This window comes from Solea senegalensis, linkage group LG19 (genome assembly GCF_019176455.1).
Source record: "Solea senegalensis isolate Sse05_10M linkage group LG19, IFAPA_SoseM_1, whole genome shotgun sequence".
Lineage (NCBI taxonomy): Eukaryota > Metazoa > Chordata > Actinopteri > Pleuronectiformes > Soleidae > Solea > Solea senegalensis.
Window position 1 is genome coordinate 2086740 of NC_058038.1, and position 27604 is coordinate 2114343.

The 27604-nt window shown below is 43.5% G+C and overlaps 3 protein-coding genes across 3 annotated transcripts in view; all 3 read left to right on the forward strand.

Annotated features, from left to right (window-relative positions):
- The first annotated feature begins 2350 nt into the window (after nucleotides 1–2350).
- Nucleotides 2351–5861, forward strand: hoxb6a (homeobox B6a). The gene is made up of 2 exons (XM_044050661.1): nucleotides 2351–2984; nucleotides 4633–5861. Exons 1-2 carry the CDS (start codon nucleotides 2417–2419, stop codon nucleotides 4917–4919), a joined length of 855 nt encoding a protein of 284 aa, XP_043906596.1. The 5' UTR covers nucleotides 2351–2416; the 3' UTR covers nucleotides 4920–5861.
- A 3288-nt stretch (nucleotides 5862–9149) lies between these two features.
- Nucleotides 9150–11926, forward strand: hoxb5a (homeobox B5a). The gene is made up of 2 exons (XM_044050659.1): nucleotides 9150–10114; nucleotides 11360–11926. The coding sequence occupies exons 1-2, from the start codon at nucleotides 9367–9369 to the stop codon at nucleotides 11605–11607; spliced, it is 996 nt and encodes a 331-aa protein (XP_043906594.1). The 5' UTR covers nucleotides 9150–9366; the 3' UTR covers nucleotides 11608–11926.
- Nucleotides 11927–25412: 13486 nt separating this feature from the next.
- hoxb3a (homeobox B3a) overlaps nucleotides 25413–27604 on the forward strand; it is a 58548-nt gene continuing 56356 nt past the window's right edge. Inside the window, exon 1 of the mRNA XM_044050658.1 lies at nucleotides 25413–25530. The gene's annotated coding sequence lies outside the window, so the exon portion shown is untranslated. The remainder of the gene's footprint in view (nucleotides 25531–27604) is intronic.

Genomic DNA, 27604 nt, shown 5'->3' on the forward strand with positions numbered 1-27604 from the left:
TTATTTTACGACCTCGGCGACACAAACTCCGCTTGTAAGTGCGAATGAAAAGCAGGCCTCGGTCAGCTCTTCCTCTTCTTCTATCACTCTCTCCTCCCTGACGAAGAACAGAGGAGCAGCAGAACAACAATAAAGAAAAACGAGAAACTGTTACTGCTGTAAAACGTCATTTGTAAACGTGAAAAAGTCAATTAGCGGCCTCGAGTATACTAGTAATACTTGTACATAGTGGAAATAGTATGTGCGACACTGTTCATTTTTGATTTAAAATACTTTTTTTCCATCAGCAAATTCAAAAAAATAAATGAATTAAAGTATTTGTGGTGCAGAGCTATTGTTGTTTTATATTAAAAATTATTACTTATACGAACACAAATGTCACGTTTAATTTCCAAAAAAAATTATCACTTTATGGCAAAAATTTAGTTAGTTTGAGTTGGAATTTAAGTGTGGCATGAATAAAAGATTTGCATCAAAATACAAAAAAATTGACGAATACAAAAAATGCAGCAAATTATAATAATAATAATTATTATTATTGTTGTTATTATTACCATCATTATTATTGTTATTATTATGAAATCCTATACTTTTTAAAGTCTTAGTTTCAGTCGCATGTGCTGGAGATTGAATAAAGGCGCGAGGCTATAATCACGGCGGTGGAAACGAAAATGAGAGACAGACGGAAAAAAGTAAACTTCTTTCTTTTTTTACATATCAGTCTAATCAGTGTCACAGGAAGCAAATGATAATTCACTGCGCGCGCACACGTTGATCAAACCTGCTTCTGGAAAACCTCAATTTCCCACTGACACCAATGCACTGCGTGGAATCCAGCGTTTACAGAGCAGAACACACACACACGCACACACACGCACACACACGCGCACACACACACGCACAACCACAAGGCGTCAAACCCGGGTCATTGTCTTTCATTAATGATTTATCAATAACTAACAGATTATTGGTGAGAAAATCCCTCCCGGATTAGCCATTGGTCATAACATTGTGGCTTATGTCTCACTTGTAAAAAAATAAACTATTTCAATATGATTGAAGTAAAAAATACGAATTGTGTAAAAAAAATATTCATGTTGGCGACACACGCACACGCACACGCACGCACACACACACACACACACACACACACACACACACACAGGGGGACATACATCTGCCCACCAACCCAAATCCAACCAATTACACATGTACCTCAATTAGAGACATGCAATGCACAGCTCTCATTATATTATTGGCTGTACTCACCACACACACACACACACACACACACACACACGCACGTGGAGGGGGACCACACTTGATCATGCGCGCGCATGATTTACACTCACCAAATTCATTTGAAGACGCTCGAACCGGGAATGTGTTTATGTGTTTTTAGTATTATTATTGTTATTATTATTCGGTTGCCTCCGGTGGTGCCGAAGAAACCCCAACAACGCCACGAGCACTCGCCCTCTCTCCCCCTCCCTCTATTTCTCTCAGGTTCCCAGGGAGGGCGCGCGTGCATGTTTGTGCGTTTCTTTTCTTTCTTTCTTTCTTCTTTTTTTTTTTCTTTTTAATGGGCCTATAACAGCAGACGGAGGAAGACACACCGGGAGAGAAAAGAATCAATTTAACGCGCCGAGGACTCCGAAGTGATTGCGCAATCTCACCGGGAAACCGGAGGAAGATTAGAAAAGAGGTTGAATGAGAATTAGAAAAAAAAAAAAAAAAAAACAATAATAAAAGAGAGCGAGAGAAGGGAGCGGGAGATTGAAGAAGGGAAATAGGAAAGGAGGGGTGCACACGGTGTGTGTGTGTGTGTGTGTGTGGGCTACCTCTACACACTAACACACACACACACCACCAACACTTTTCCTCCCGTCAACGAAAGGAAAAGGGGGCGAACGAAGGCAACAGCAGCTCCCCATTGGTCATTGTGAGGTCAGCTGGTCCCCCCCACACACCCATCACCACATCCCGTCCTCCTCTCTCTCTCTCTCTCTCTCGCTGTCCCACACTGGCACACAGCCACCCTGATACCCCCCCCACCCTCCTTCCACCACTACCACCACCACCTCCTCCTCTGTCGTCTCACCCTCTGCCTCCTCCTCACCTCCTCCTCCCAATCTGTGATAAACTAAGTGATAGCAGCAGCCCGTCGCACTGTCGGCTATAAAACACAACAAATCATAAAGTGCAGGCAGGGAAACGCAGAGAGGCAGGGAGGAAAGGGAAGGGAGGGAGAACCCGTTAGCCGCTAGCCGTTAGCCTCCTTCTACTCCTCCTCCTTCTTCTGCTTCTTCATCGCGCGTGGACCTTGTTGTTGTGTTTGTTTCGTGCACTCCTGTCCTCCCCTCTCCTCTCCTCTCCACTCTTCTCCTCCTTTTTTCCCTCCTCGCACTGTCTCCCGATGAGCTCCTATTTTGTCAACTCCTCTTTCCCGGTGACGCTACCGGGGACGGGTGGCGGCAGCCAGGCGGCGGAGTCCTTCCTGGGTCAGATCCCGCTCTACTCCTCGGGATACGCCGCCGACCACCCGCTCCGGCACTACCCGGGGGCGGCTGCTGTTACGGCTGCCGCGGCCGTAGCTTACGGCGCGAGCGGCGGCGGCGCAGGGGTCGCAGGCGGCGGCGTGCACCAGGATAAATCGTACGCCGCGTCCGCTTACTACCAGCAGGCGGCAAATGGAGTGTACGGCGGGCACCGGGCGGGTGGAGTTGGGGGCGCGACCGGAGCCGGTGCCTGCGACTACGCGGCTGCGGCTGCCGCGGCTGCAGCCGCAGCCACGAGCTTCTACCGGGACAAGGAGCACGCGTGCAGCCTGGAGGAACACCAGCTCGCTCTGAGTCAGGACGGCATGCACCGTAAAGCGGAGTGCGCGGGGCTGAGTGGGAAGGGGCTGTTCGGTGACAGCATGGACGACAAAGCGGCGTCGGTGCCCATTTACCCGTGGATGCAGCGGATGAACTCATGCAACGGTGAGTGTCTTCTCCTTCTTCTTCCTCCTCTTTCTTGCATATTTTATGATCCCCGTCATAAAACTGACGTTTGTTTCCGCTGTCAGTCCCCGTGCGCTCTTCCCTGCTTCCTCTCCTCCGCCTCCTCCTCCTCCTCCTCTGCTTCCAGCAGTAGCTGCTTTATGATCCTTCCGTTTGCTGTTCTGTCAGTCAGTCAGTCAGTCAGTCATGTGCTCGCCTTTTTTTTTTATTGTCCGTCATAAAAAGTTTAAGGGTTTGTTTGGGTTGTGGCTTCTGTTACTGTATGTGTGACCCGCTGACCGACGCTGCCGCCGCTGCTGCTGCTGCCGCTGCTGCTGCTGCTGCTGCTGCTGCTGCCGCGCAGGCGGAAAGTTGTTGAGGAGGAAGCGAGTCAGAGTCAGAGAGTGTGTGGGTGAAAACAAGGGGGACAGATAAGAAGAGAGATAAAATGACATGCATGCACTCAGATATTAACTCTGTTTGTTTTTCCTTTTTTTCCCCCCTCATTCATTCCAAAGATTCCAAAAAAAAAACTAATACAGCATGAGAAAATAATTTATCTCTTTTTACAATCTGTTAATATATGTAAAGTGACAGGACAGTATGTCAATGAATGATTATTATTATTATTGTTATTATGAAACACATGAGAAGCGCCGCCCGCCGGGACACTTCATATACAGTATATTGATTTATTTCACTTCCAAAATAGACACATACGTCGGCCCTGAATGTGTTCACGCTGCTGTGAGGAAAATTAAGTGTAGGCTCAGTGTTGCTGCTGCTGTACAAGCTGAGAAAAGCCTTTTGTTGAAACAGAGAAAAACGGTCTGTTGAGATGTCACAGCGCTGATGCTTGTGCAACAACACAAGGCTGCCGTTGTGTAAAAATCCCGTAGGACAGTCTATGTGGACTATAAATGGCAGCTGGAGATATTATCCGCTTTCGCTGAGTTTTATTTATTTATCCATCTATTTATATATAGATAATAATATATCTATAAGCTCCCTCAGATCGATACACAGAAAGTGAAGCTGCCGAAGTCACAACATTTCTTTTTTCCCTGTGGGAGCAGAAATAAGTGTTAAGTGAGGATGAGAGGAGACAGAAGCTGCTGGAAACTGATCCTGAAACATCACCGTCCGTCATTGTGTAAACTGGTGTTAACACAATGCGGAGTTCAAAACACGGACAAGCCGTTTATAACTAGTGGTATTATTATTGTTATTGTTATGGGATTGATCTTTATTGTCATTGTCATAAAAAAAACCCTAAACAATATATAAAAGTGGCCCCAGCAGGTGAAACCAACGTGTAGAAACAGTTTGTTACTTATATATAAGTATATGTTATCTTGTTTTGCATAACAAAGTATAATAAGGATTATAATGGACATTTGATTATTGTTATTCTATTGAGTTTGAGTCTGAATGAAAATACAGAAAGAGTTTAAGAGACATTTTTATTTATCTTTAGCTGTTATAAACCACTAAATAAATAAATAAATAAATAATTGATCCAACTCAAGGCAGGTATAACATCATTCTAGAAGAACTGCGCAGTTTTCCGCTCTTTGTCAGCAGGTACAGTTTGTTTTTGCTGGTCTTGGTTAAAGAATAATCTTCTCTCTGTCTCTCTCTCTCTTAGGAACTTTCGGTAACCCCGGGAGACGCGGGCGCCAGACGTACACGCGCTACCAGACGCTCGAGCTGGAGAAAGAGTTCCACTTCAACCGGTACCTGACGCGGCGGCGGCGGATTGAGATCGCGCACGCGCTCTGCCTAACGGAGCGTCAGATCAAAATCTGGTTCCAGAACCGCAGAATGAAGTGGAAGAAGGAGAACAAGCTCATCAACTCTTCCTCCTCCTCCTCATCATCATCCTCTTCCTCCACGGGGAACGGTGCAGAGGAAGAGGAGAAACGGACGGACTGAAAGAGGACAGCATTTAAAAAAAAAAAAAAACTGAAAAGAGGAGGAAGAGAAGGATGAATAAGAGAAAATTTCTCCACATCTCAAAGTTCAAACTCTGAGGGATTTTCTTTTCCTTTTGTTTTTTTTTTAAGTCGAGGAGAAATGAGGGAAGAAAAGAGGGAGAATGGAATTCTTCCTTTCATCACGCTCCACCTGTAACATTTGTACCCGAACTTCTTTTGGGGCCGGTTCTATCTTTCCTGTGTGTCTGAAAATAGTCCACTAATATGAAAGGAAGATTAAGGAACCGTCAGACTGTGGACAGGAAAGAGCAGCGAAATAAAACAAAGAAAGAAGAAATTACAACATTTAAGACAAAAGAAAGAAAAGTAGGCGAAGGCTGTTGAAGACGCGATTTCTTGTTGCATTCCAAGAAAAACACAAAACACTTAGAGTCAACTAGTTTATTGTATTATTTTACTTTTACAAATCTGATTTAAAACGTACTTCCTAACTGTCAGGCACTTGCTGTGAAGCTTTAGGACTCGAACACCCGCTCCCTTTAAACCAAATTCTCATTTTGTAACCGTGTCGTGTGCATTATACCTTCAGACAAACACACACAACACGGATTAAGGATATTTGAGACGTGTATGTATATCGTATTTAAACTGTATAGGGGGAGGAATAAAATCACCTATAGGAGGGTGACAATGATAATAATGTCATTTGTGGGTGGGGTTTGGGTAATTTAACCTTTCCAGCTGTTTCATTATTTTAGCAGTATTTGATGGGTTGGGATTTAGAACCTACTGATGTTAATCGCCAAACTACCTAAAAACGTTCAGGAAAGTGTATATTTTATGGATTTTGTACATGGTTTTGTTTTTGTTAGTGTCTTTGTCAAGTAATTGCGTATATACTACCTATGAGAAATGCTCAATAAAATGTAAAGAAACCATATTTTTGTTTGTATGTGCATTGTTGTTGATTTTGTTCTACTTTTCTCATTGATGGTAAACGAGTTGTTAATTTATCCGGAGCTTAACGCGCGGTGACATCTCAGGTCTGAATCAAAAGCGCACTGCGCAGTAAAACGCTTTCATTTTTTTTTTCTTGTTTTATGATTTAATGGCTTACTTACATCCGCGCTCGAGACTCGTAAACCTTTCAGCCTCTTACAACTTGTGAGTGTGAAGCAGACGTGCGCATATTTACGGCGCGCGAGGCGAAGCCGAGGCCGAAAGGGGCCACGTATAATTGCGCGCGAGCGGCCGGTGTGCGGAGGGGAAGTGACTTTAAAGGAGGGGGCGCGAGCTGCTGCCGCTGGCCTCAACTAATTGATGACCAAAGCAGAGGGAGAGAAAGTTGATCTGTCCTCGAGCTGGTCAGTCAGACACGTCACACATACACACTTACTTCACCCAGACAAAGTGGACAATGTCCTCGTGACCTTTTGAACTCTGCTTGTCCTCTGAGTGACCGGCGCGTGAGCTCCGCATCTCAGTGGTGCGCAAGCGCAAACATAAAAAAGTATTTTCTACTATATTATCTCGTAAGTGTTCTGCAATAATGACGCACGCAAACACACATTAACAGCACACTGGCCTTTAGCTGTTAAGGCCATATGCCAACGCTCATATTCATTATACAGAAACTTAAAACTAAAATAGAGAAATGTATAATGCATCCATTTCGACTTCAACATAAAAATCCTCAGTTATCTTTCCCGTGTGTATGTTCTAAATCTATTCCATGCAGCAAACACAAATGTGCACAATTATATAAAAAAGCGATGCTGTAATGTTGTTTGGTTTGTTACCGGCAGTGCAGTAGCAAAGAGACTCCCCCTACCGTGCATGTTTTATTAGGTTTTCCTCTCATTTTCAGCACCACACTATAGTTCATTCACAGTATGCTGCTATATTCAAACTGACTGTGTATTGAGCTGGAGCAGACATATTAAGTTGGCCAATAAAAGCCTGTGTTCAAATGTAGGACAAGGTGCCAAGGTAGTACACTGGCATGGCATCAGTAAATAGCCCAAGTAATGAGAAAATGAAGCATGGGTTTGGATGCAACATGGCTTATAAGCTATGATAATCACTGTTGATTAGCAGCTATAGACTTTTTTTCAATAACAGAGAGGAAGTTTGCGTGAGTGGTGTGACAGGCACACAGGGTTTGATTGGGTTCTTCTATATTTATCGTGTGTCTCTGGTGCTGTGGCTCGGAACATGTTTGCCAGGGTCTCTGATTCGTTTTTCCCACTGCAGCGAGAATGTGTGCTGTGTAAGGTGAACTATATGCTGGCAGATGTTCTATGTTAAACACAATGGAAATGGTTTTCACTGAGACTCAGAGGGCTCATTTTACCAACACTCACACACCAACTGCTCAACTGTGTCTGGGAGAGCACACCATGTTTCACATGTTAGGTGAGGAAGGTTCTTTTTTTTTTTTGTTTTTCTCTATAATTTATATTCACCACTTCCATTTGCCATTGTATGGAAACTGTGTTTTACACCTTTTAGGGTTTTCAGGATTTGGAGAAGCTGTGTTGTTTCACAGGAGAGGAAAAAAAAAAAATCTGCAACAATTTAACCCTGCAGCTGAAGTATGACAATCTGAAGCATCTTAACATCTGTGCGCAGCGTGAAATTGGGATTTAAATACTCTGCAGATTATAGTGAATCATGTTCACATTTGTGTAAGGAAAAAACATCCCTGCAGCGTAAGAAAAGACGTAAGAGCCATGAAAAGCTTGAGCAGAAGCAGATTCCGAGTGTGTAGCTGCAGGTCAAAGAACCGAGTTCTAACCTGGATCCAGACCTTCCCCTGAGCCATCAAGCAAACTGAGGAGTTATAAATATAGAATTATATAAATAAACAGTTATAAAGCAATTCAAAAGGGAAATATTTTACTCAGGAAAGACACCAACCAACTCTAAAAAATCTGTATTTTAAACTACAAACCCAAACCACTGACCTTTCTTATCGAAAAAGTGTTTGGATCCAAATGGTCAGTGAGTTGTTTCACAGTCCAAATATTCAGTGGGATGGTGGAAATCTATATATAATGAGGGGAGTGTGTTCAGAAGCATGTGCCAAGTGGGTCAGTGCCTCCTGCTCCTGCCTGCCACCCCTGCATTCCTGGCACACTTTGGGTTCTGTATTTTGTAGGCCCCTTCAGCCCGCGTCCAGGCCAACAGTCCACTGATTTATTGTTGATATTAAAATCCTGGGCAGCTCAGAGTCTGTTTTGTGGATTTTGGGGCCTGTGGTTGTGATTCTTGCAGGAGTTTAGGAGTTGTTTTTTTTTTTCTAAAGTTGCCTGGTTTTGAATATTCAAGATGATTTCCATTCCAACTGCTGGTCCTTCTGCTGATGCTCAGTGTGCAAGCAGCTGAGTAATCTGAAATGTGGCCCGCAACTGCACACAGGAGCATATTTAGACACTCGCGCACACACACACACACACACACACACACACACACACACACTCACACACACACACTGGCTGCAATGCACCCCAGTCTGAGAATCAACAAATCATAAATCAGTAGATTTCCATCCATTTTGGACATCACAGATTGCCTTTACCATTCCTCTGCAGCTGGAAGGGGAGAGAGGGTGGGAATGTAAAAGAAAGAAAGAAAGAAAGAAAGGAATATTTTGCTAATTGTTTGTTGTGTGTATGTAGTTTTTGTACTGTGCAAAATGTTGGTCACATTGTCAGACCTTTTGCAAAACTACAATTATTTATCGAAGGTAAATTAAGTGTTATTGTTGAGTGGAAAGTGTTGACAGAGTCTATAATTATGTGGAAAAAATATATAATTATGTGGATCATGGCTGCTTGCACGTGCAGCCGGAAAGAGGAACATTTAGCTTGTGCTCTTTTACTGAAGTCTTCTTTCTCCCTGTCTTTTTTTTTTTTCTTTTGCACTGGTGCAATAAATTATGACTGCAGTAGGTGGCGCTCTGAGCTCACCCCCGACACCTCCAGTGGAGTGAGAGAGAGGGAGGGAGAGACAGAAAGAGAGAGAGAGAGTCAGCGCTCACCCCCTCCTCCTGCCCTCCCCCTTCATCATTAGAAACCTCAGAGCATGAATTACCTCTCCAAAGTCATCGGCGAGAATTTACGACTGGTCAACAAAAGCACGTGACCGCACCTCCTCCTCCTCCTTTCTCTCTGTTTCCCTCTCTCCTCCCTTACCTCACCCCTCACCTCCCCCATCACACACACACCCCTCCATGCAACACACACACACACACACACACCACCCCACCCCCATATTTGGACGGCGCATACATAGCTAAAAACGAAGTACAGTGCAACGCCATAATTCACTAATACATCATAAATCGTTGAAAGTACCCGCGTTATAACGACCAGGAGAAATCTAACAAATCAAGCGCCCTGTAGTACTTAACTGTAAGGCTGCAACTCTCTAAAACAACCTAAATGAGCTCTTACTTTGTAAACTCGTTCTCGGGGCGCTACCCAAATGGCCCCGACTATCAACTGCTAAATTATGGAGCCAGCAGCGGCGCGATGAACGGCGGGACGTACAGGGACTCTTCCTCCGCCACCATGCACCATGCGACGGGCTCGTATGGCTACGGCTACAATGGCATCGACCTGACCGTCGCCAACCGGGGAGGAGGGAGCAGCAGCGCAGGCAACACCGGAGGACACTTCGGAGGCGTCGGGGACTCCCGGGGCTTCGGCTCCCCGACCCCGGAGAGGAGTTTCAGACAGCCGTCCAGCTGCTCCCTCGCCTCAGCCGCAGACTCCCTCCTGTCACCCGGCAGTGGAGACACCAAACTGGGCGCACAGAGCTCCTCTCCCCGCTCTGAGCAACCAGGAAGCGGTAATCTCAGCTCTCCAAACCTGTCCTCGAACTCTTCCAGCGGTGGTTGTGGTGGTGGTGGTGGCGGCGGTGGAGGCGGAGGCGGCGGCACGGCGCAGCAGCGCTTCACGGAGCTCGACGACGCGTCGCCTGACATCGACGATTTGCACCACAGCCGGGACGCCGGCCACGGCGGCAACCCGTCCTCCAGGACCGGACACACGCATCCCATGCAGAAGCAAGAGGGCAGCAGCGGCGGCGGCGGCGGCGCGGCGGGACCAGCCGCCGGCAGCACCGCGGGCAGCGAGGCGCAAACACCACAGATATTCCCCTGGATGAGAAAGCTGCACATTAGCCATGGTACATGTTGCTGTCGTGTTTACAGCTTTGTCAGCTCCATATCACACTGTTCCAGGGCGAGGATATTCACAGCGTTTGCAGTATATAGCTTTAATGTTTTGAACACATGGGGTTATAGTGACAGTTCAGTTCTCTAGAAAGCTACATGGGGAGCCACGGTGCTCCAAGTCTCTTTGTATAGGCAACTCTGCAAAGATCCATTGCACTTATTGCTGCTTTGATATGATTCTGAGTGAAGTGACTGCTTCAGAATGGGTTAAAGTCACACAATTAGCCACGGTTCTTGGTTTTGTTTGCACCCCACCAGGCTGTTTTATTCTCTGCGTCAGTTTCATATTTCCACATGACTGTTAAAAATTAGTCTGCGACGTCTCCCAGACAAAAAAAAAACAAAAAAACAACAGAGATTTTATTATTAATTGTTTCTATCAACCTTAATATTTTTCGTTGATTTGATCGTATTTCATATTTTAATTAGCTTGAAAATCATCAAAGGGATTGGGAGATTTAAGGCAGCTCTTGTTAATCATAAAACGTATTAGTGTGTTTTTTCAGTGTGTCAGTGAGCATGCGATGCGTTTATTCTCAGAAGCTTCTGCCTTCACCCCCTCGGTTTTTTTTCTATTTTAGAAAATTCCACAAAAGCGTCATAAATCTGTCAGGCAGAGCCGGGCAGCAGAAACCCAACAGGATCGCAGACAGAGCCGGGTGGTGGTGGTGGTGGTGGTGTTTGGTATAGGGAGGGGGAGAAAAGAAGAAAAAAAGAGGCCAGGGAGGCTTTTGGAAGCTGTTGCTCCTTTGACAAGTGAAGCGTTTTTACGTGTGGGAACTTTATTAGGGAGGTGAGGCAGAGGACGGGGCAATAAAATCCTGAAGGGAAGCTGGACAGGGTGAAAAGTGAGGATACAGAGAGGGTGTAAGTGTTGGTGAGGGGTGGTTACAAAAAAGAAAACAAGAATGTGACGAATAAAAGCATTTTTGAGTGCAGGCTGTGGAGTGGGGCTACCTGTAACAGAATGGCTAGAAAGAGGGCTGTCGATTTGGATAAAGCTGAGTGTCCTTTGCGAACCAGAGATTTGTGGATCAGTCGTATTTTAGAGTATAACTTGTGTTTGTGTTACACTGAGGTGCATTGTTGTGTAGTATGTTTTCTTCATCTGCCCACTGTTAGTGTAGGTTTGTGAAAACAAGTCACGCTCCTTTATGTCACGTATGGCCTTATTGTTGTGTGTGTATGTGTGTCAGATATGACGGGCCCCGACGGGAAACGTGCGCGGACAGCGTACACCCGCTACCAGACGCTCGAGTTGGAGAAGGAGTTCCACTTCAACCGGTATCTGACGCGGCGGCGGCGGATCGAGATCGCGCACACGCTCTGCCTCACGGAACGCCAGATCAAGATCTGGTTCCAGAACCGCAGAATGAAGTGGAAGAAGGACAACAAACTGAAAAGCATGAGCCTGGCCACTGCCGGCAGCGCTTTCCAACCCTGAAGAAAGTCAAAATACAAACCAAACCATTAATAGAAAACAGCAACAAAAAAGAAAAAGAAAATGAAAAAGAAAAAGAAAAAAAACATCCGTCCATCATTTGTGGAAACGTCACAGCCAGGTCGCACAGGCTTCCCTACCAAAAACGACTGTAGGTCTATATGAAATGAAGAAAAAAACTGACAAAAGTGGAGAAGCCTGCGGAGATTTGAGCTGAAGGAGAGAACTAAAAAAAATATCACTAATTCCACACTGTGATTTAAAAAGACAAACAAAAAACACTTTCTATCATCAGAGTACTGTTCTTTGTTCGGCATGTTGGTCTTTTTTGGTGTTTTAGGGCAATGTAAAAAACACTGTGGTACTTGCTCTTGTAAGAAAAAAAAAGTAGAAGAAGCAACAAAACCAGAAAAAACTTAATGTTCCTGAATGTTTTCATCGTTTTTAAAATATCTGTCAGGAAGAGAGGAGTGGATGGAGGAATATGCTACCTAACATGAATACTACCTAAAAGAAAACCTTACTACCTACCTGTTGTTTAAGGTCTAAATGTCGTTGTATGTGTCGAGTGCGATGTATTGTGGTTAACAAGTGCTTTCTGTAGCGAAGTCAGCATGTGAGCTCTTATTCGTATAAGTTATTCACTGCCAGTAACAGTAAAATATATCGGCCGCTCCCTTCGTTACTTGTGCTCCAGTTTGAGCAGAGGAGGCGTGAGGGTCAGCCTGGCCTGTATACATCTCCGTATCTACACATTATGTTGTGTATTATTCACAAAAAAATGTAACTGTATATTATTATTGTTATTATTGTTGTTGTTGTTGTTGTTGTAATTATTGGATTTATGTTCCAGAAAGGATGTAAATAGATATTGACATTTTTAAGTGTATCCAGTTCACCATTTGTACTCGCAGCTGTGTGTGTAAGAGAGAGAGGGGAGTGTGTGTGTGTGTGTGTGTGTGTGTGTGTGTGTGGGTGTGTGTGTGTGTGTGTGTGTGCGCGCGCATGCAAGAGAAATGGCTACCGTCCTGTGAGGCCTGTACGCGTTCTGCCAATGAGCTTTTTGTATTTGTTTGTAACTTGAAGTAAAACAGACAACAACTGAGAAAAAAAAGAAAAGAAAGAAAAAAATAAAGTTCCTCATAATCGTCATCGAGAGTAGACCGTTGGTCATGTGACATACAATTGGGGGAAAAGTAGGGGCCAAATGTTCCAGAAACCATGTTGCTGCTTGAGCTGAATGGTGCGTCATAGGCCCGTGGTAAAACTGTGTCAGTGATGAATGAAGTGAATCATATTTCATGTGGAAATGTGTGTCAGATGTCAGTGAAACCAACATCTAAGTACCAATCTTAACGTCAATCTCCATGTAAGCTGGACTGAGTCCACTTCTTGCAGAAAATCCGTTTCCTTCTGCACTTTACGCACGCTTTACGCACGCATTACACACGCTTTACGCACATTGAGCTGTGCGCATTTCAAGCCAAATGAGATGTAACAATATTTGAAGAGCCAACTTTTTCGTTTTGCAGTTTTGGTAACGTATTCAAGCTGACAAAAACAATCACATCACCACACCAAATAGCCATCCGCAGGCCTTTACTCTTCCTCCTCCTCACAACTGTTCAGCCCTCACGTGAACTCTGGACGTCTCATTTCCAAGGCGACAACATCAGGGACATTCAGCAGCATCCCAGCGCCACTTAATAAACTGGCTACACACACATACACACACACACACGCGCGCGCGCGATGATGAGGAGATGAGGTGGACACACTGGCCAATTTTCATCTCTGTTGACCAAGACTGACACGACAACAAACTGGACAAATTGGTCTCTAAACTGCCTTCCGTTTCCGGCACACCGGCAGGGACACCCGGTCAAATCAAGTTATCATCTCCAGTTTTCGAACTGTAAACAAGCAACTGAACTTTTAAACTCACCCACTGCTGCACAGTCCGACTGTTGATGGTCTAGTTCCCCCGGTTCATACATGGCTCTAGTCCTCGGCTGATGCTCGGGATGTCGGGGGGCATGGAGGTCCTGCTCCCCTCATCTGGACACAGCCTCTGCCGCCTGTGCCTCCTGTGCGTGTGTGTGTGTGTGTGTGTGTACGTGTGCTGGGGTATATTTTTGAAAAAGCGATCCCCCTTCTGCTTTGGGCTAAACTATAAAAAGAGCAGGCAGCTTTGACATTTACATGTCAAACGGATGAGGCTTTTTATCTGTAACTTGCACCGTAAAAGATCAGGCCTGGCCTCAGACTGATACCTCTCACTGGCTCTCCCCTGGTCACGTGGGGTCCATAAAGTTAGTTTTATGGTTTTGGGGAGTTGACAATGTACTATATATTTCACATTCTAGAAAGCAAGTGACGGTTTAACGGCTTCGCGGGGATCCTAAAGGGGTCAGTAAAGTAGAGATAGAGCGGGAGAGGGAGAGGGAGGGAGCGTGTATGTGTGTGGGAGAGAGTAGGCCACTATTACTAACGGCCGCTGGTCCTGCTCCGGTTCACACACGGAGCCCGGCGAGCACAGGTCTGTGCCGCTGTGGACACTAGGAATATACACGGTGTATGAAAAGAAGACGGGACCAGGACGCTCAGTAAGTAGGGTTTGTAAGTGGGAGATAAGTGGGGAAGGAAAGGGGGAGGGGTGAATGAGAGAGAGCTGTGTAATTGCCATGTCACTCACTCACTGTGTTGCTGTATTAGCGCGCGAGGCTTTCAGTGTGTTTGTCATGTTTCTTTGTGGAGCGTGTTTTCGTGTCCTGTTACTGTGCGTAATGATGGCGCACACGAGACTGGCTATGTTCTTTGGAGAGGTGGCCTCGCACTGATCACGAGGGTGGTTTGCGTTCGTACTGTACTTGTGTGTCGTGGTGCCGTGTGCGCGCGCGCGTGTGTGTGTGTGTGTGTGTGTGTGTGTGTGTCAACTTTTGTGAAACTATGAACAAAGTCGATGAAAGACTCCCGGGCATGCGTAAAGATATCAGTTTCGTTGGCGAAGCTCTTCCTCGGAAGAGTGTCGCATATTGTGCTGCTATCGTGCTTGAATAATATCAAATGAACAGCTGATGAAATGACTCGTGCATCACCTTTTGGTTGCTCGCTCTTTAAGTGATTTTTAAATGCGTAAAACTGATCTGACTCATATGTTCCTCTTTTCCCTCCCTCTGGATCAGAGTGAAAATAGATAATCAAGTGTGGGGAGTGAGTGCAGTGAATGCTCCTCCCTTGTGGCTTATGATTGCAGCTTTTTTGGGAGAGGAGGAAGGAAACGTTTCATTTATTTTGTTTCTTTTCCCTTTTTTTTGCATTTTTACGCACAGCCATTGTCTGCGTAAAAATGGTTCCACTGAACAATGAGGGATTGAGACTGGAATAAATGTCCATGTGTGCTAACATTAAGCAAAGAAAATGGACAAGGACTCTCTCACACACACACACAAAGAGAGAAAGAGAGAGAGACAGACACAGAGAGAGAGAGACTGTGATATACGTCCTTGGGTACAAGAAAATCTTTGTCCGTCTCTCGCCCTTGTATTTTCCAGGCAGGATGGGTGTGAGTGAAAAAAAACGTCGCACTCACAAACATTCCCAGGCCCAGCATCGCAGACCTTGTAGGTTATTTTATGTCAGAGCCTTGACCTGTTTAACTCGCGAGAAACACACACACACGCAGAGTTTTGTTGTGAAGGGAAAGTGTAACAGTGTTGGGGAAACACTGGCACAGATGACACACAAACGCCAGAATTAGAGACACGGCATCCTCACCATCACTCAGTTTAAGACATCAGTCACACACTTGTCATAAATCAGGAGTGGAGACCACGTGACACAGAAACATCCTGCATGAGTGTGAGAGAGAAGACACCACAGAGCCTCACGATACTACGACACCTTCTGTTTTGCAGCCTGCGGCTCAGTCTCAACAGGCAAATACGAACGTTTAAAGAAATATAAAAGAAGAAGGCACTCCAGTCTGAAAGGCATCAAATATTAATGGGATTTTTCCAAAGTAATCGTGCTAATAATGAAAGAAAAAAAGCCCGAGGCAACATTTAAAACAAATTTCTCCAAAAACAACACTGAAATATTGGACTAATAAAACGCTCTCACCAATAAGATCCCAAATAAAACACGTATCGAGTTTAAAACCACACTGAGCAGGAGCAACACGTGTCGAGATCGTGACATCTATTTTCTTCCGCTCCAATCAATACGGCCGGGTTCCAAAACGGCTCTAATGCAATTGTTTCTCCACCCTATTTAGAGACACAAAGGCTGAACACCAATGAGTGGACGTTCACACCACACCACACAACCCGCCGAGGAAATCAATACAGGCTGTGATGTGGAGTTATGAAATAATAATAATGATAATATTAATAATCATACAGCAGGCGGATGTGTTGTTGTGGATGAAGCAGCAGCAGGAGGAGGAGGTGGAGGAGGAGGTGCTGACAGTAGAGGCTGACCCTGTAAATCTGTATTAATTCTCCTGCTTCTCTCTGATGTCTGAAGCGGGACTGGAGATGTCAAGCAGCCGGTGGCGCGCGCAAGCGGGCATCTTTCCATGCGCGTGCGCTCTCGCCTTATTGCTTTGATCCATCATGTAAATTGTTAATATGTCGTGATGCGGGAGCCCCTCGTGCCTGCACACACACTGTAGTCACAGACATAATAATATTCATAATCATACTAATAATACAAATAATAATAATGGATTAATTGGAACATGCTGACTCACGATTCAAATCATATATGCTGCGTCATCCTTCCTCGGCGATGAAGCGCAGACAGATTCAAGATTCAAGAATTCAAGATTTTTTATTGTCATTATGAGGACATAACACGTAATAAGACACAACAAAATACTACATTGCGTGCAAAGTAAAATATATAAAACTACAAAGTGCAGTTTAGTGCATCTTGGTGCACTAAACTACTGTGAGAAGGTGGGTCTGTGTGTGACGATAGTGTAAATAATAAAATAAAGCTCCCCGCTAACATGTATGTGAAGAGTTCTTAATGTTACACCAATGTAGAGTTTGTTGATGGTTATAATCTTAAATGGTAAAACGAAATATTCTGTGTATGTGTATCATTTGCCAGGATTATCAGAGAAGGCGTAGAGAAAATGTATCAGTGCAAAAACAACACACACACACACTATGTTTATTGTAAATTATAGTAAACTAATTCGCAGTGCTGTGCTTATTTGGTTTGAAGTTTTATTTTATTGTTTTATGGTAAAATAAGTGCATTTATTTATTATTATATTTTTCAATTACATACAACTTTTTAGGTGGTGGTTGATTCACTTTATGTATTTATTTTTAGTGACTCAGTGTATGAAGCCAGACGAAAGCAGCAGCTTGTTTATACACATATACACATCCACTGTGTGTGTGTGTGTGTGTGTGTGTGTGTGTGTGTGTGTGTGTGTGTGAGTCACGACCGCACAGTTAATCGTGCTCCCCGCTAATAAGAGAGGGGTTCTGCTTCCGGAAGTGTCTCCCTCTCTCTGTGTCTGTGTCCTCTCAAACTCTCATTTGTTAGTCGTGGGTTCGCTGATGTTGAGTCGTCACTTCACGCAGCTTCCTCGGCTCGGACGTGTTTTCAGTCAGTGTGGGGATTCCTGGCGCTGCCCTCCGCCATCGCAATGATTTCTCACAAGGTTCAGACCAAGAATGTTAACTTTCGAGCCACGATGCCATAAATTATTCAGACACCAGTGGAGAAGGGAAAACAAAGTTTGCTCCTGTAAACTCAGGAAGACTACTGACAACAAAACTATTTCCGTTTGTGTTTGTTTTTGTTTAAATAAATGTTCCCTCTACAAACTCTCTTTAAAGAGACTGAGAACCAGAATTAGGAAAACAAAAATAATATGTAATAATGTATAATGACAACTGAACATATGCACAGCTTTTAAACATAGACTTAAATAATAGTAATTAATCGTATGTATTTGTTTTGTTATGTACATTTTTCGACATCAGTCTGTAGTCACTAAAACTGAAATATTTATGATCACATACACAGAAATGTCCTTTTCTTTCTTTCTTTCTTGTAATACTTTCTTTCTTTCTTCGATTTCTTGTTAAACTAAATTCTGTCATATACTATTGCATTACATATTAATGTAAAAGCAAACGTTACAATGAACAACATTTTATTTGTTTCTCCCTTTTTAGTAATTTATTCAGTTCAACTTAATAATACTATTACGTTTACTATTAGAGCATGAGAGAGAGAGAGAGAGAGAGAGAGAGAGAGAGACTCTTCAGGGGAGTCCTGAAGGAAGTTTCAGTCCAGTAAACAGGAAGGCCAGAAAAACTCCCCATTTCAATTTTTATCAACTTCCTCCTTTTAATGATGACACCCCCTCCCCCCACCCCACACACACACACACACACACAGTGTTCCTTCTCATACTCTAATAAAGTAGAGGCTGTGACACACAGAGAGAGCTGCACTTGTGGCATGAGCTCTTTTGTGTTTGTGTGTGTACTTGTGTGTCCTTGTCATGCGTGTGTACACAGTGCAGCTCCAGCCTGCAGGTCCGCTTCTCCCCGGCTTCTCTGTGTGTGTGTGTGTGTGTGTGTGTGTGTGTGTGTGTGTGTGTGTGTGTGTGTGTGTGTGTGTGTGCTGCTCCTTTGAACCTGTCGTGGCTGTCACACGGCGCTGACTTTGAGCTTCACAGTCCTCTGTGTGGTTGGTGATGATGAGTGGGGTGAGTAAGCGACGTGACTGGCCCTTTCTTTCTTTTCTTCCATTCTTTATTCTGTTTCCATTGCAGAAGGTGTGTGTGTGTTTGTACGAGCGCGAGGGATTCGCGGGGCTTTGCGTGTGTGTGTATATGGGAGTGAGTGGGGTGTGTTTTGTTGTGTTTGGTGGGTTTGTTGGCAGGGCATGAGGCAGCAGCGAGAGCAGAGAAACTGAGAGAAAAGGTGGTTGACCTGAGGACCTGGGTGTGTTGTTACACAAACCACTTTTCTCTCTTTTTGGCTCAATTTCATAATTTCAACAGAGATGTATTTGTCTTTGAGTCTATATCTGCGTTTCTACATGCCATACCCACAATATAGTGTAGAAAAAAAACAACAACACACACACTGTGTGTCTCAATTGCTCTGCTGTGGACCATTCTCCTCTTCCGCAGCAGCTCTTTACGTTCAAATCGGCATTAATGTCTTCTGCATACTGATAGGGGTGAATCGCGAGGCCACGCTTCATGAATAATGCACGAGGAGAAGTCACCGCGAGGTCAGCAGACAGGCTCGAGCCACGCAGGCGCGGGATTTGTGGGGAGATAGAGCAGGGAGGAGGAGAGCGCGCGCGCGTGCGTTAAAACTCCACCAACACAAGGGAAAGCAATTGGCGACTGTCTGTTTATTTATTTTGTATTTGTTTGTCAGTGCTTCCTGTTTCCGGCTGCTCAGGTGGGAGGGGGAAGTTTTGACTTCAGACAAACGCAAACTTCCATCATTCAAATCAGGCTCCATGGCTACACTGAAGGCCACACACACACACACACACACACATCATATTATATTAACCACGAATGTCACCAGTTTTGAATCGTACAGGAAACAATCCTTGTTATTTAATTTGTTTTATCATTATTATTATTCCATATTATAGTGTTTGCATTCCTTATCAAACAGGCGCTTTGTGGCTGTGTGCATAAAGCCCGGCCCCACGAGTGTTTGTTTTGGCGTTGGCTCGTGAGAAGTTGATAACCTGAAAAGTATTAGATTTAATTAAGGAGAAGTGAGTTCCTGCAGGTTGTGACACAATAAAGCAGTTACCCTGGTTGGCACGTTCGATGTTCTTTTTCCCTACCGTATAGTAATATCTTTATTTTGTTTTTTTTATTGTAGCATCGACGTTTGAAACCTGTAATTACTAAAGGCTTTCTTAAGAGTATGATAATACAGATCGTTTTCTAGATTAGATTAGATTATTTTTGGAATTTTTTTAATATTACCTCCGGGAAATTTAGACACGAAATCAACATGACACACAGATGTATACCATATAGAAGACGACACAAAAAACCCAAAACAAAAAAACACTTGCTTATACATCGCACTTATGATATGACTTAATTACTGATGCACTTGTAAATCGCTTTGGATAAAAGCGTCTTCTAAATGACATTTATGTAATGTAAAAAAAAAACCGAATAGAGCAATAGAAATATTCATAAAATGTGGACCTTTATTCAGGGTAGAAATTGTTAGAAACACGGACGTCTATAGTCAAATTAATGATGGCTAGGTTCCACTGAGCTTCCTCATTGTCAGGTTTCATGCTGGCTCTCAGTCACACTGAAGTCAAACAGTGCAGTTGTTAATGTCAGCAGTGTCTTTCCTGCACAAACATGTCAAAATGTCTGCTGCTTAAAAGGCCTATTCTATTCTATTCTAATCTGATATCAATAAAAAACGTCAACAATACAATATAAATATTATTAATGAAAATAATTAATGTCAGTAGATATCAAGCTAGAAATAATTTTCTTTTATTATCATATATTAGATTTTATTTTAAAACAATTCTCCCTTTTTTTCCTTTTTATTTTTTTTTACATCTGATTGTCGGTGCCTGCTCTTTAACTTTAATTTCTCCCAGAGCATGCAGCTCTCTCGCGCCACCACCAGAGCCCGCTTCAGACCAGGAGGACGGCGCGAGGCAGCAGCACGACAACATGCTGACATGTCTTTCCTCCATTCTCCTTCACTCCCTGTACGCGCGCCCCTCCACGTCTACCCTTATTTTCTTTTAATCCTAATTTTAATCCTGTAACATCCTCGCTGTTAAAATACATAAGTGTCAGCCGTGTGCATGTGTGTGTGTGTGTGTGTGTGTGTCTTTGTGATCTGCACGGAGATAAAAGTGTCTCTTTAATGAGGCGATGTTGATGAATTATATCATCTTCTTCTGCTGATATCGTTAAGTTCGTATTTATTCCCTGTACTTAGCCGCTGAGCTATAAGTAGCACAGCAGACTCTTATGGAAACACTTTACAGATACAAACGCAGGATATACTGTCACCGCTCCGTGTGTGCGCCTCAGCCTCGAGGAACAAGAGGAGTAAGAGGAGTAAGAGGAGTAAGAGGAGGAGGACGCATCCAGAGGCTGTTAACAGGAGAACAGCCTGCTCTGCGTGGATGTCCAGGCTGTACAACAGTCATGCAGCCAGCAACAAGGGTTCACCGAGTTTAAGGGTCAAAAGTTCACCGTCGCGCGTGAGTTCCGCCTCCCTCTCCTCTACTCCACTCACTCACTCGACTCGAGGCCAATTTCTGGACGTCAAAGGCAAATAGAATGAGGGAGGGAGGGCAACAGAGGTAGAGAGATGAGAGGGATGATAGCAGGAGGCAAGGAGAGGTGAAGGCCTGACCTTCCCTTCCTGTCCCCGTTCCTCCTGCTGTACAGAGAGAGGGGAAGGAAGGCGGGGAAATGGAAGGGTCGAAGGTGCTGGTGTTGGGACAGAAGGTATTCGGTGACAGAGGTGTGTACGAGTGTGTGTGTGAGAGTGTGAGTGTGTGTGAGGCGCAGGTGTGGGGCTGCATTTTCCCTCACACCAGCTAACATTTGTTTCACATTGTGTTCGTTCTGCTTCTTCTTCTTCTTCTTGTTCTTATTATTATTATTATTAGCATCTAAGGCAACTGGGCTGCTGTTGTTATTATCATTGTCTGTAGTAGTTTAAAGGTACAGTCCATGCTGCAGCTGAATATCCCTCACCATTCCATTAGAATAATAAAATATTTAGCTTTCATTTAGTGTGCACACTTAAAAGATGATTAGTGTGTCCATTTTGGGCTACTGTAAAAAAAAAACATGGTGGCCTAAAATGGCGGGCTCCACTGGCTCCTGCTCATTCTGGGGAAATTAAATATAAATTATATAATACAACACAATCAAATGATTTCCCAGTTTGAACCTTTAAATGCAGACACATTTATCACACATGAATTATCTATGATGATGTGATTTCATTTCAACCCCTTTATTTTTTAGGTCTCTGCTCGAAAATGTCATAATAAAATGTATATCTCTGCAACCACAAGGTCTATTTTACTTTACTATATTATACCAAATATACGTTTGTTGTCACAGTAAAGGGACAACATATCAGTGTGAGTGTGACTGGTGAAGAGTAAATGAAGATGGCACACAAAAAGAAAAGAAAAGAATTCAGCTTTGTCTGAGAAAAATAAGGATGAATATCTGTGTGGAATGATGGAGACTCAGCTCTAAACTCACTCAAATCAAAGAACAAACTGTGAACGTCATCTCTGCAAAGTGAAGCATTTTAGAGATTTTAGTGCAAAAATTACAGCTGAGGACTGATTTGGCACATTTTGGAAACATCTGTGCCATTTGTATTTAAACCATGTATATTTAAACTACTTTCTTCACTTTTATATAACTATAAATGTTCAATAAAACAATGTATGGCCTTGTTTCAAACTTCCTGCAGACTTTACTATATTTTCAGTTGAGACGTGTCTGTCTTTGCGGGCCTGTATCATTGGCTTCATTACAGCCAATAGAGAAGCAACAGAGCACAGGGATGTCACGTGCCTGGCTGCTGCCTCAGGATAGTTTAATGCTTCTCAAAACATGACGATGTCACCTTAAGAGGCGTGGAAGCTTTTGAATGTAACACAGGAAGTCAGTCTAACCAGCGGTGAAAGATTAACTTTTCACGGAGAATCATCAAACGTAAGAGCAATGTCACAGTTGTCATTTGGCAAATGACTTGATGTTGTCTGGATTCTTTGGCTTTCATCTCTAATGCTTTGTCATATATTGCTTTTGGCTGGAAACAGCAGTCTCAGCTGGTCCATAGGGTGTGTTTTGGCCAAAATGGCAGAGCATTAGCTCCAGAAATGTGGTGAAATGTGCACTAAATTTTGATGCAGCGGTACTTACAAAGTTTGATATATAGTTATTCATTTATTTGTTATTTGAGCTATGTTTGTCACAGTTAAATACGTTTTTACAGCCTTGTAGACCAGATTTCGCTGTTTTAATTTGCTCGGCTTCAAAATATCCCCTCGAAGTTCACTTTTTTCACGTTCCTTATCAAAAATAGGCTGCGCAGACTCTGTCAGGGTCCCCCAATTGGGTGACATTGATTAGCAGAGATTAAAATCAACATTCATTTCAACATTTTGTTACATTCCATCATTATTGTTAATATATATATGTAAATATATATGTATATATATATCATAGACTGTCTGTTTGAAAGCACCGGTGTTCACTTCCATGATGCACATCACAGGGAAACAAAAGTGAAGCCATCATCACAGTCAGTGTATCATTGAAGTTAGGAGGTGAGTGGTTGTGAAGTGGTGGTTTCACGCTCAGTGCTGGCAGCTGTTTTATTTATGTACACAGGCTAAATATACATAGCAGAGCAGAGCTCCTCCACTCATCATGCTTATCAGCCAAACCTGTCAAAACTCAACTCTTATCTCTTCCACCATCCCAAAAATGATGACTCACCTTATCTGATCAGCACTGCAAGATTAATGTGTGCGGCTAAGTTGACTTTTCCAGTTCAGAGGAATGAGGTCTTTCGTTCTTTCTTTCTGCGGCATTTTCCTGTAAAAAAATAAAAAAATGAACATAACATACCTTCATATTATTGTACACTTGACTAGTTACTTTTGCAGTAAATTAGTAGTGTAGTGTCTCTGTGTATTTCCACAGTCGGCTGCTCTATCATTTCATTGTAACAGTCATACCACTTTTTTTCTTTTGTTGTATAAAACACGGTTTCCTGTAAGAGCCAACATGGTAATTTCACAGTAAAAGCACACATATATGTATATATATATATATATATACACACATATATATATGTGTGTGTAACAAACATGGGGTCGGTTACTAAGTCATAATTAATTGTAGTCTACAGATAATTCATAATAATAATAATAAGCAAATGTATTATGCGCAAATTGACGCAAACACGCTGGTGTTGCCTGGCACGGCTCCGTTGCTTTGGCCGCTTTTCATCCCAGGTAATGACTGAACGAGAGAGTAATTACGTTACAGTCTTCGCCTCTTTATCCCCGGGTTCATGCCGAGTTCACTGTAATAATTCACTTCAGCTCTCGCAGCATGCTCGCGCCTGTCATGACAGCCTGCATATATGTCTATATATATATATATGTATATATATTATTGTTTTATTATTGTTGTTATTATTATTATTATTATTATTATTATTATTAGTAATAATAATAATAATAAGAAGAAGAAGAATATAGACATGTTTCTATGCAGACCAGTCCTCATAGAAGGGCGGAAATAAAATGGAAGCAAAGAGGAAAATACAATGATTTGCATCTGCTCTGAGTGAAAGCGACACTTTATTGATATCATGTAGGAAAAAATCCAGTTAGTATGAGACAAGTGTGGACACGTGACTGCAGTAAAAATCAATCCGCCAACGTGTGCAAAGTGTCGAAAAAGCGTCATCCACCTGGCAGCTCAGTGTCCGATCTCGCACTAAACAGTGCTGTTTGCACATAAAGTGCAATATAACAACACGTGGACACTGCTGAGTGAAGAGAGAGATGGGAAAGGGGGAGAGAGAGAGAGAGAGAGAGAGAGAGGGGCATGCGCCATCAGTGCGCGCCCTGGTGTCATTTATTTCAAAGCTGTATGTGCAACAAAAGGGAGAAGGAGAAATGATCCTGGTAGAGAAGAAGAAAAATCTATGTCTCTGTGTGTGTGTGTGTGAAGGAGGGAAGGAGAGAAACCCCCTCCATCCTCCTCCTCCATATCTGCTGACCATTTTTCTTCAAAGTAATGACTCCAACTCAATTTAGTATGACGGAGAGAGAGAGAGGGAGATACAGAGGAACAGAGGAGGGGAGGGGGGTGAGGAACAAAATGATAGAAAGAGGGGGAGAGAGGGAGTGAGAAAGAAGAAAGGGTGTGGAAAAAAAGGGGGAGGGGGTGAGGGAAAGGGCTGTGGCTGTGCACGGGGTGAACGGGAGGTCAGCGCGTCGCACCAATATTAAAATGTGTACCGGGGACGCGGGGGTGACACGCCTCGCCCGTTAAACAAAGAGTGTGCCAAAGTGGCAGATTAATTTGAAAACTTGAGTCCACACACACACACACACTCACACACACTCACACACTCTCTCTCCCTCTCACACACTCACACACTTAATGCTTTAAAGAGCCCACAGTCTCCACAGCAGTCCTGCTCGGTCTCTCCCTCAGCCCCAAACCGCTTCATGCAGCCTTTCACGGGGATACACGGGCGGACGGTCACCGGGGAGCGGCTTCCTCCTGTTATAGCACGAGGAAGGGGTCGCGTTTACACCGCCTGTGAGTGAGGATCGCCCACGGTGTTGTCGGCGTGCGTGGAAACCTTTGCGGTGACGTGTTGTTTGCTTATTCCCCCTCCTTCTGGATTATGTCGCCGTTCAACCGGTTCTGGTCCTAACCTTTTTACAGCCTCAGTCCGTGACTGTTTCTGAGCAGCGCGGTCCACGCGAGGACCTTGTTTGACGCGTTACACCGGAGACCGGGGGCTGTGCGTCTTTACGCGCGTGCGTGAGTGAGTATGTGACTGTCCGCGAAAGTGACGACGACTTTTCTTTTGTCTTTCTATCTGTTTTACCCCCGAAGGTACTGCGAAAAACCCCGAAGAGATAACAAAAAGAGAGAGAAACCTGTGGCGTCGAAGAAGAGAGGAAGACATGGAAGGAGGGAGGGGGGTGAGGTTTTGAATGGAGAAAAAAAAATCAATGTGGACACGCAAAGAAGAGGAAATGAAAGGAAAAAAAAGAAGTAAAAAGAAGAGCGGAGATGGAATAAAAGACGATGCTGAGAATCGAGGGAGGGAGGACTGCGCGAGCCTCCGAGCAGTGAGTAAACCCACGCACAAAGACGCACAGATAGGCACAGTAGAAGAAGAAGCTCCCTCATCTACATATCGCTGCGTGTGTGTGTGTGTGTGTGTGTCCTTTCCTGCGCGGTGTGTGGCAGGTGCTTTGCCCATGCTGGGAGTGAGAGAGGGAGGGAGGGAGGGAGGGAAGGAGGGAGGGATGACCACGTGTTGCCGGAACTAGTGCTGCTGCTGCTGCTGCTGCAGAACACATTTTCCATAATAACATTTTAATCCTCTATAATATCTTTGTTTCTTAAACCATCAGAGGCTGCACGTGGCACTGGACTGGTTAATTATTGTGAACCTTTTTGGTCACGTGAGGGCTTCACAGACGTGACTTTAAGGTGCATTGTCGTCATGATGGTGATGATTATTCTCTGCTCATCATGGCAACTAGTGTATTGTGATACTTGTCAGATGTTTAATCAGATAGATAGATAGATAGATAGATAGATAGATAGATAGATAGATAGATAGATAGATAGATAGATAGATAGATAGATAACCTTCATATTTCCAGTGTTAATAATGAGTGTTTAGTGAATCATTTTTATATTATATATTTATGTAGCATTTTTTTTTGTTTTACATACAGATCTTGTTTCACTATATTTACTTGTTGAGTGATTTATTTAAATTGTATTAATCAGTTGTTTGAGAGTTTTTACATCTCCTAAATCCCATAGTGAGGATTCTTTGTTACAGATAGGCAGCCATCATGTGGTTTTACCGCATGGTGAAGGCCAGGTCGTGCCTGGAGGAAGGTCAAAGGTCACTTTGTAGACAACTTTCTCCCTTAGTGTCTCATGGTTGGAGAACATCAATATGTGCTGCTGGACATGTTCTTTTACTTGCGGTTGACTTTTTTGGTCAGTTGTGGCAAAAGCAAAAAGCCACAAAATACTAAAACATGAATTCACTGGTAGTCATTCATGTACAGTGGTGTGGAGTTGAGTTATAGACATGAATGTAAGATGGTTGTTGTGACTCAGCACATGTGTGGTTTTCTCCTGCTGCTGTAGTTCATGTGAACACATGTGTATATAAGCAGTGTGTGGTTTGGGCTGTTTATTTCCCTCTGCTGATTGATAATGAGCTGCTCCTTTGATAATGTAATGTAACATAATGCAGTATGATATGATCCAACTGTGGAAGAGAAGGTTCGTATCCTGCTGGGAGCGCTTGTTTTCTACCATTAAAACAAATACGGTGCAATTACTGAATGTACGAGACTGTCCATGCGCAGCGTGTGCTAATTCTCACGTGTGTGTGTGTGCGGAGAGAGAGGGAGAGAGAGAGAGAGAGTCCTTGTCCATATATGTTCTTGGTGGATGTATAGCACTGCACTCTCAATCCAAATGTATGAATTAAAAATTGATTTAAAAAGCCAAAAAAGTGCGTTGCAATTCTCTGTTTGTGTAAAACTATGTTTTCTACATCCATTTTTTGTTTGTATTTATTATTTCTAATTCTGTAGACAACGCCCATATGCCCTATCAGGCAAGGGATTTAATTTTAGCACAGCTCGTTCCATGCAACGATGCGATCCAAACACATTTTACGTGAAATAATAAATACAAAACAAACTGATAAATAATAAAAACTACCACAAATTCTCCTCACCATTTGCACATTTACACACCCCAGTGTAATCCGCCTGCTGCACGCTGACATTCGTGTTCGTTATAGCCTTGCGCTCGAGTTTAAAACCTGCCACACAAAGGCTCCCCGGAAAAAAAAAAAAACACCTTCAGATTAATAGTCGCCACACGGAGGATCAGGCCTCGTCGTCAGCACTTCATTTTTAATCCCCTGTCCCGTGACTTTGCATGACAATAACCTCGATGTATTTTTCAAACCGCAACAAAGGAGCAAACCCTGCATTTTTTCTTTTCTTTCACTCTCTCCCTACGTCGTTAGCTTTTTTCCACCTCGGTAATATTTCAGGACATTGACATGTCCGGTCCCTGCACATAATGAGGCCGTTTAACCCTTCAATATGTTCCTGTTTTTAATACATATCATTTTATGAGTGTTACTTTATAATAATA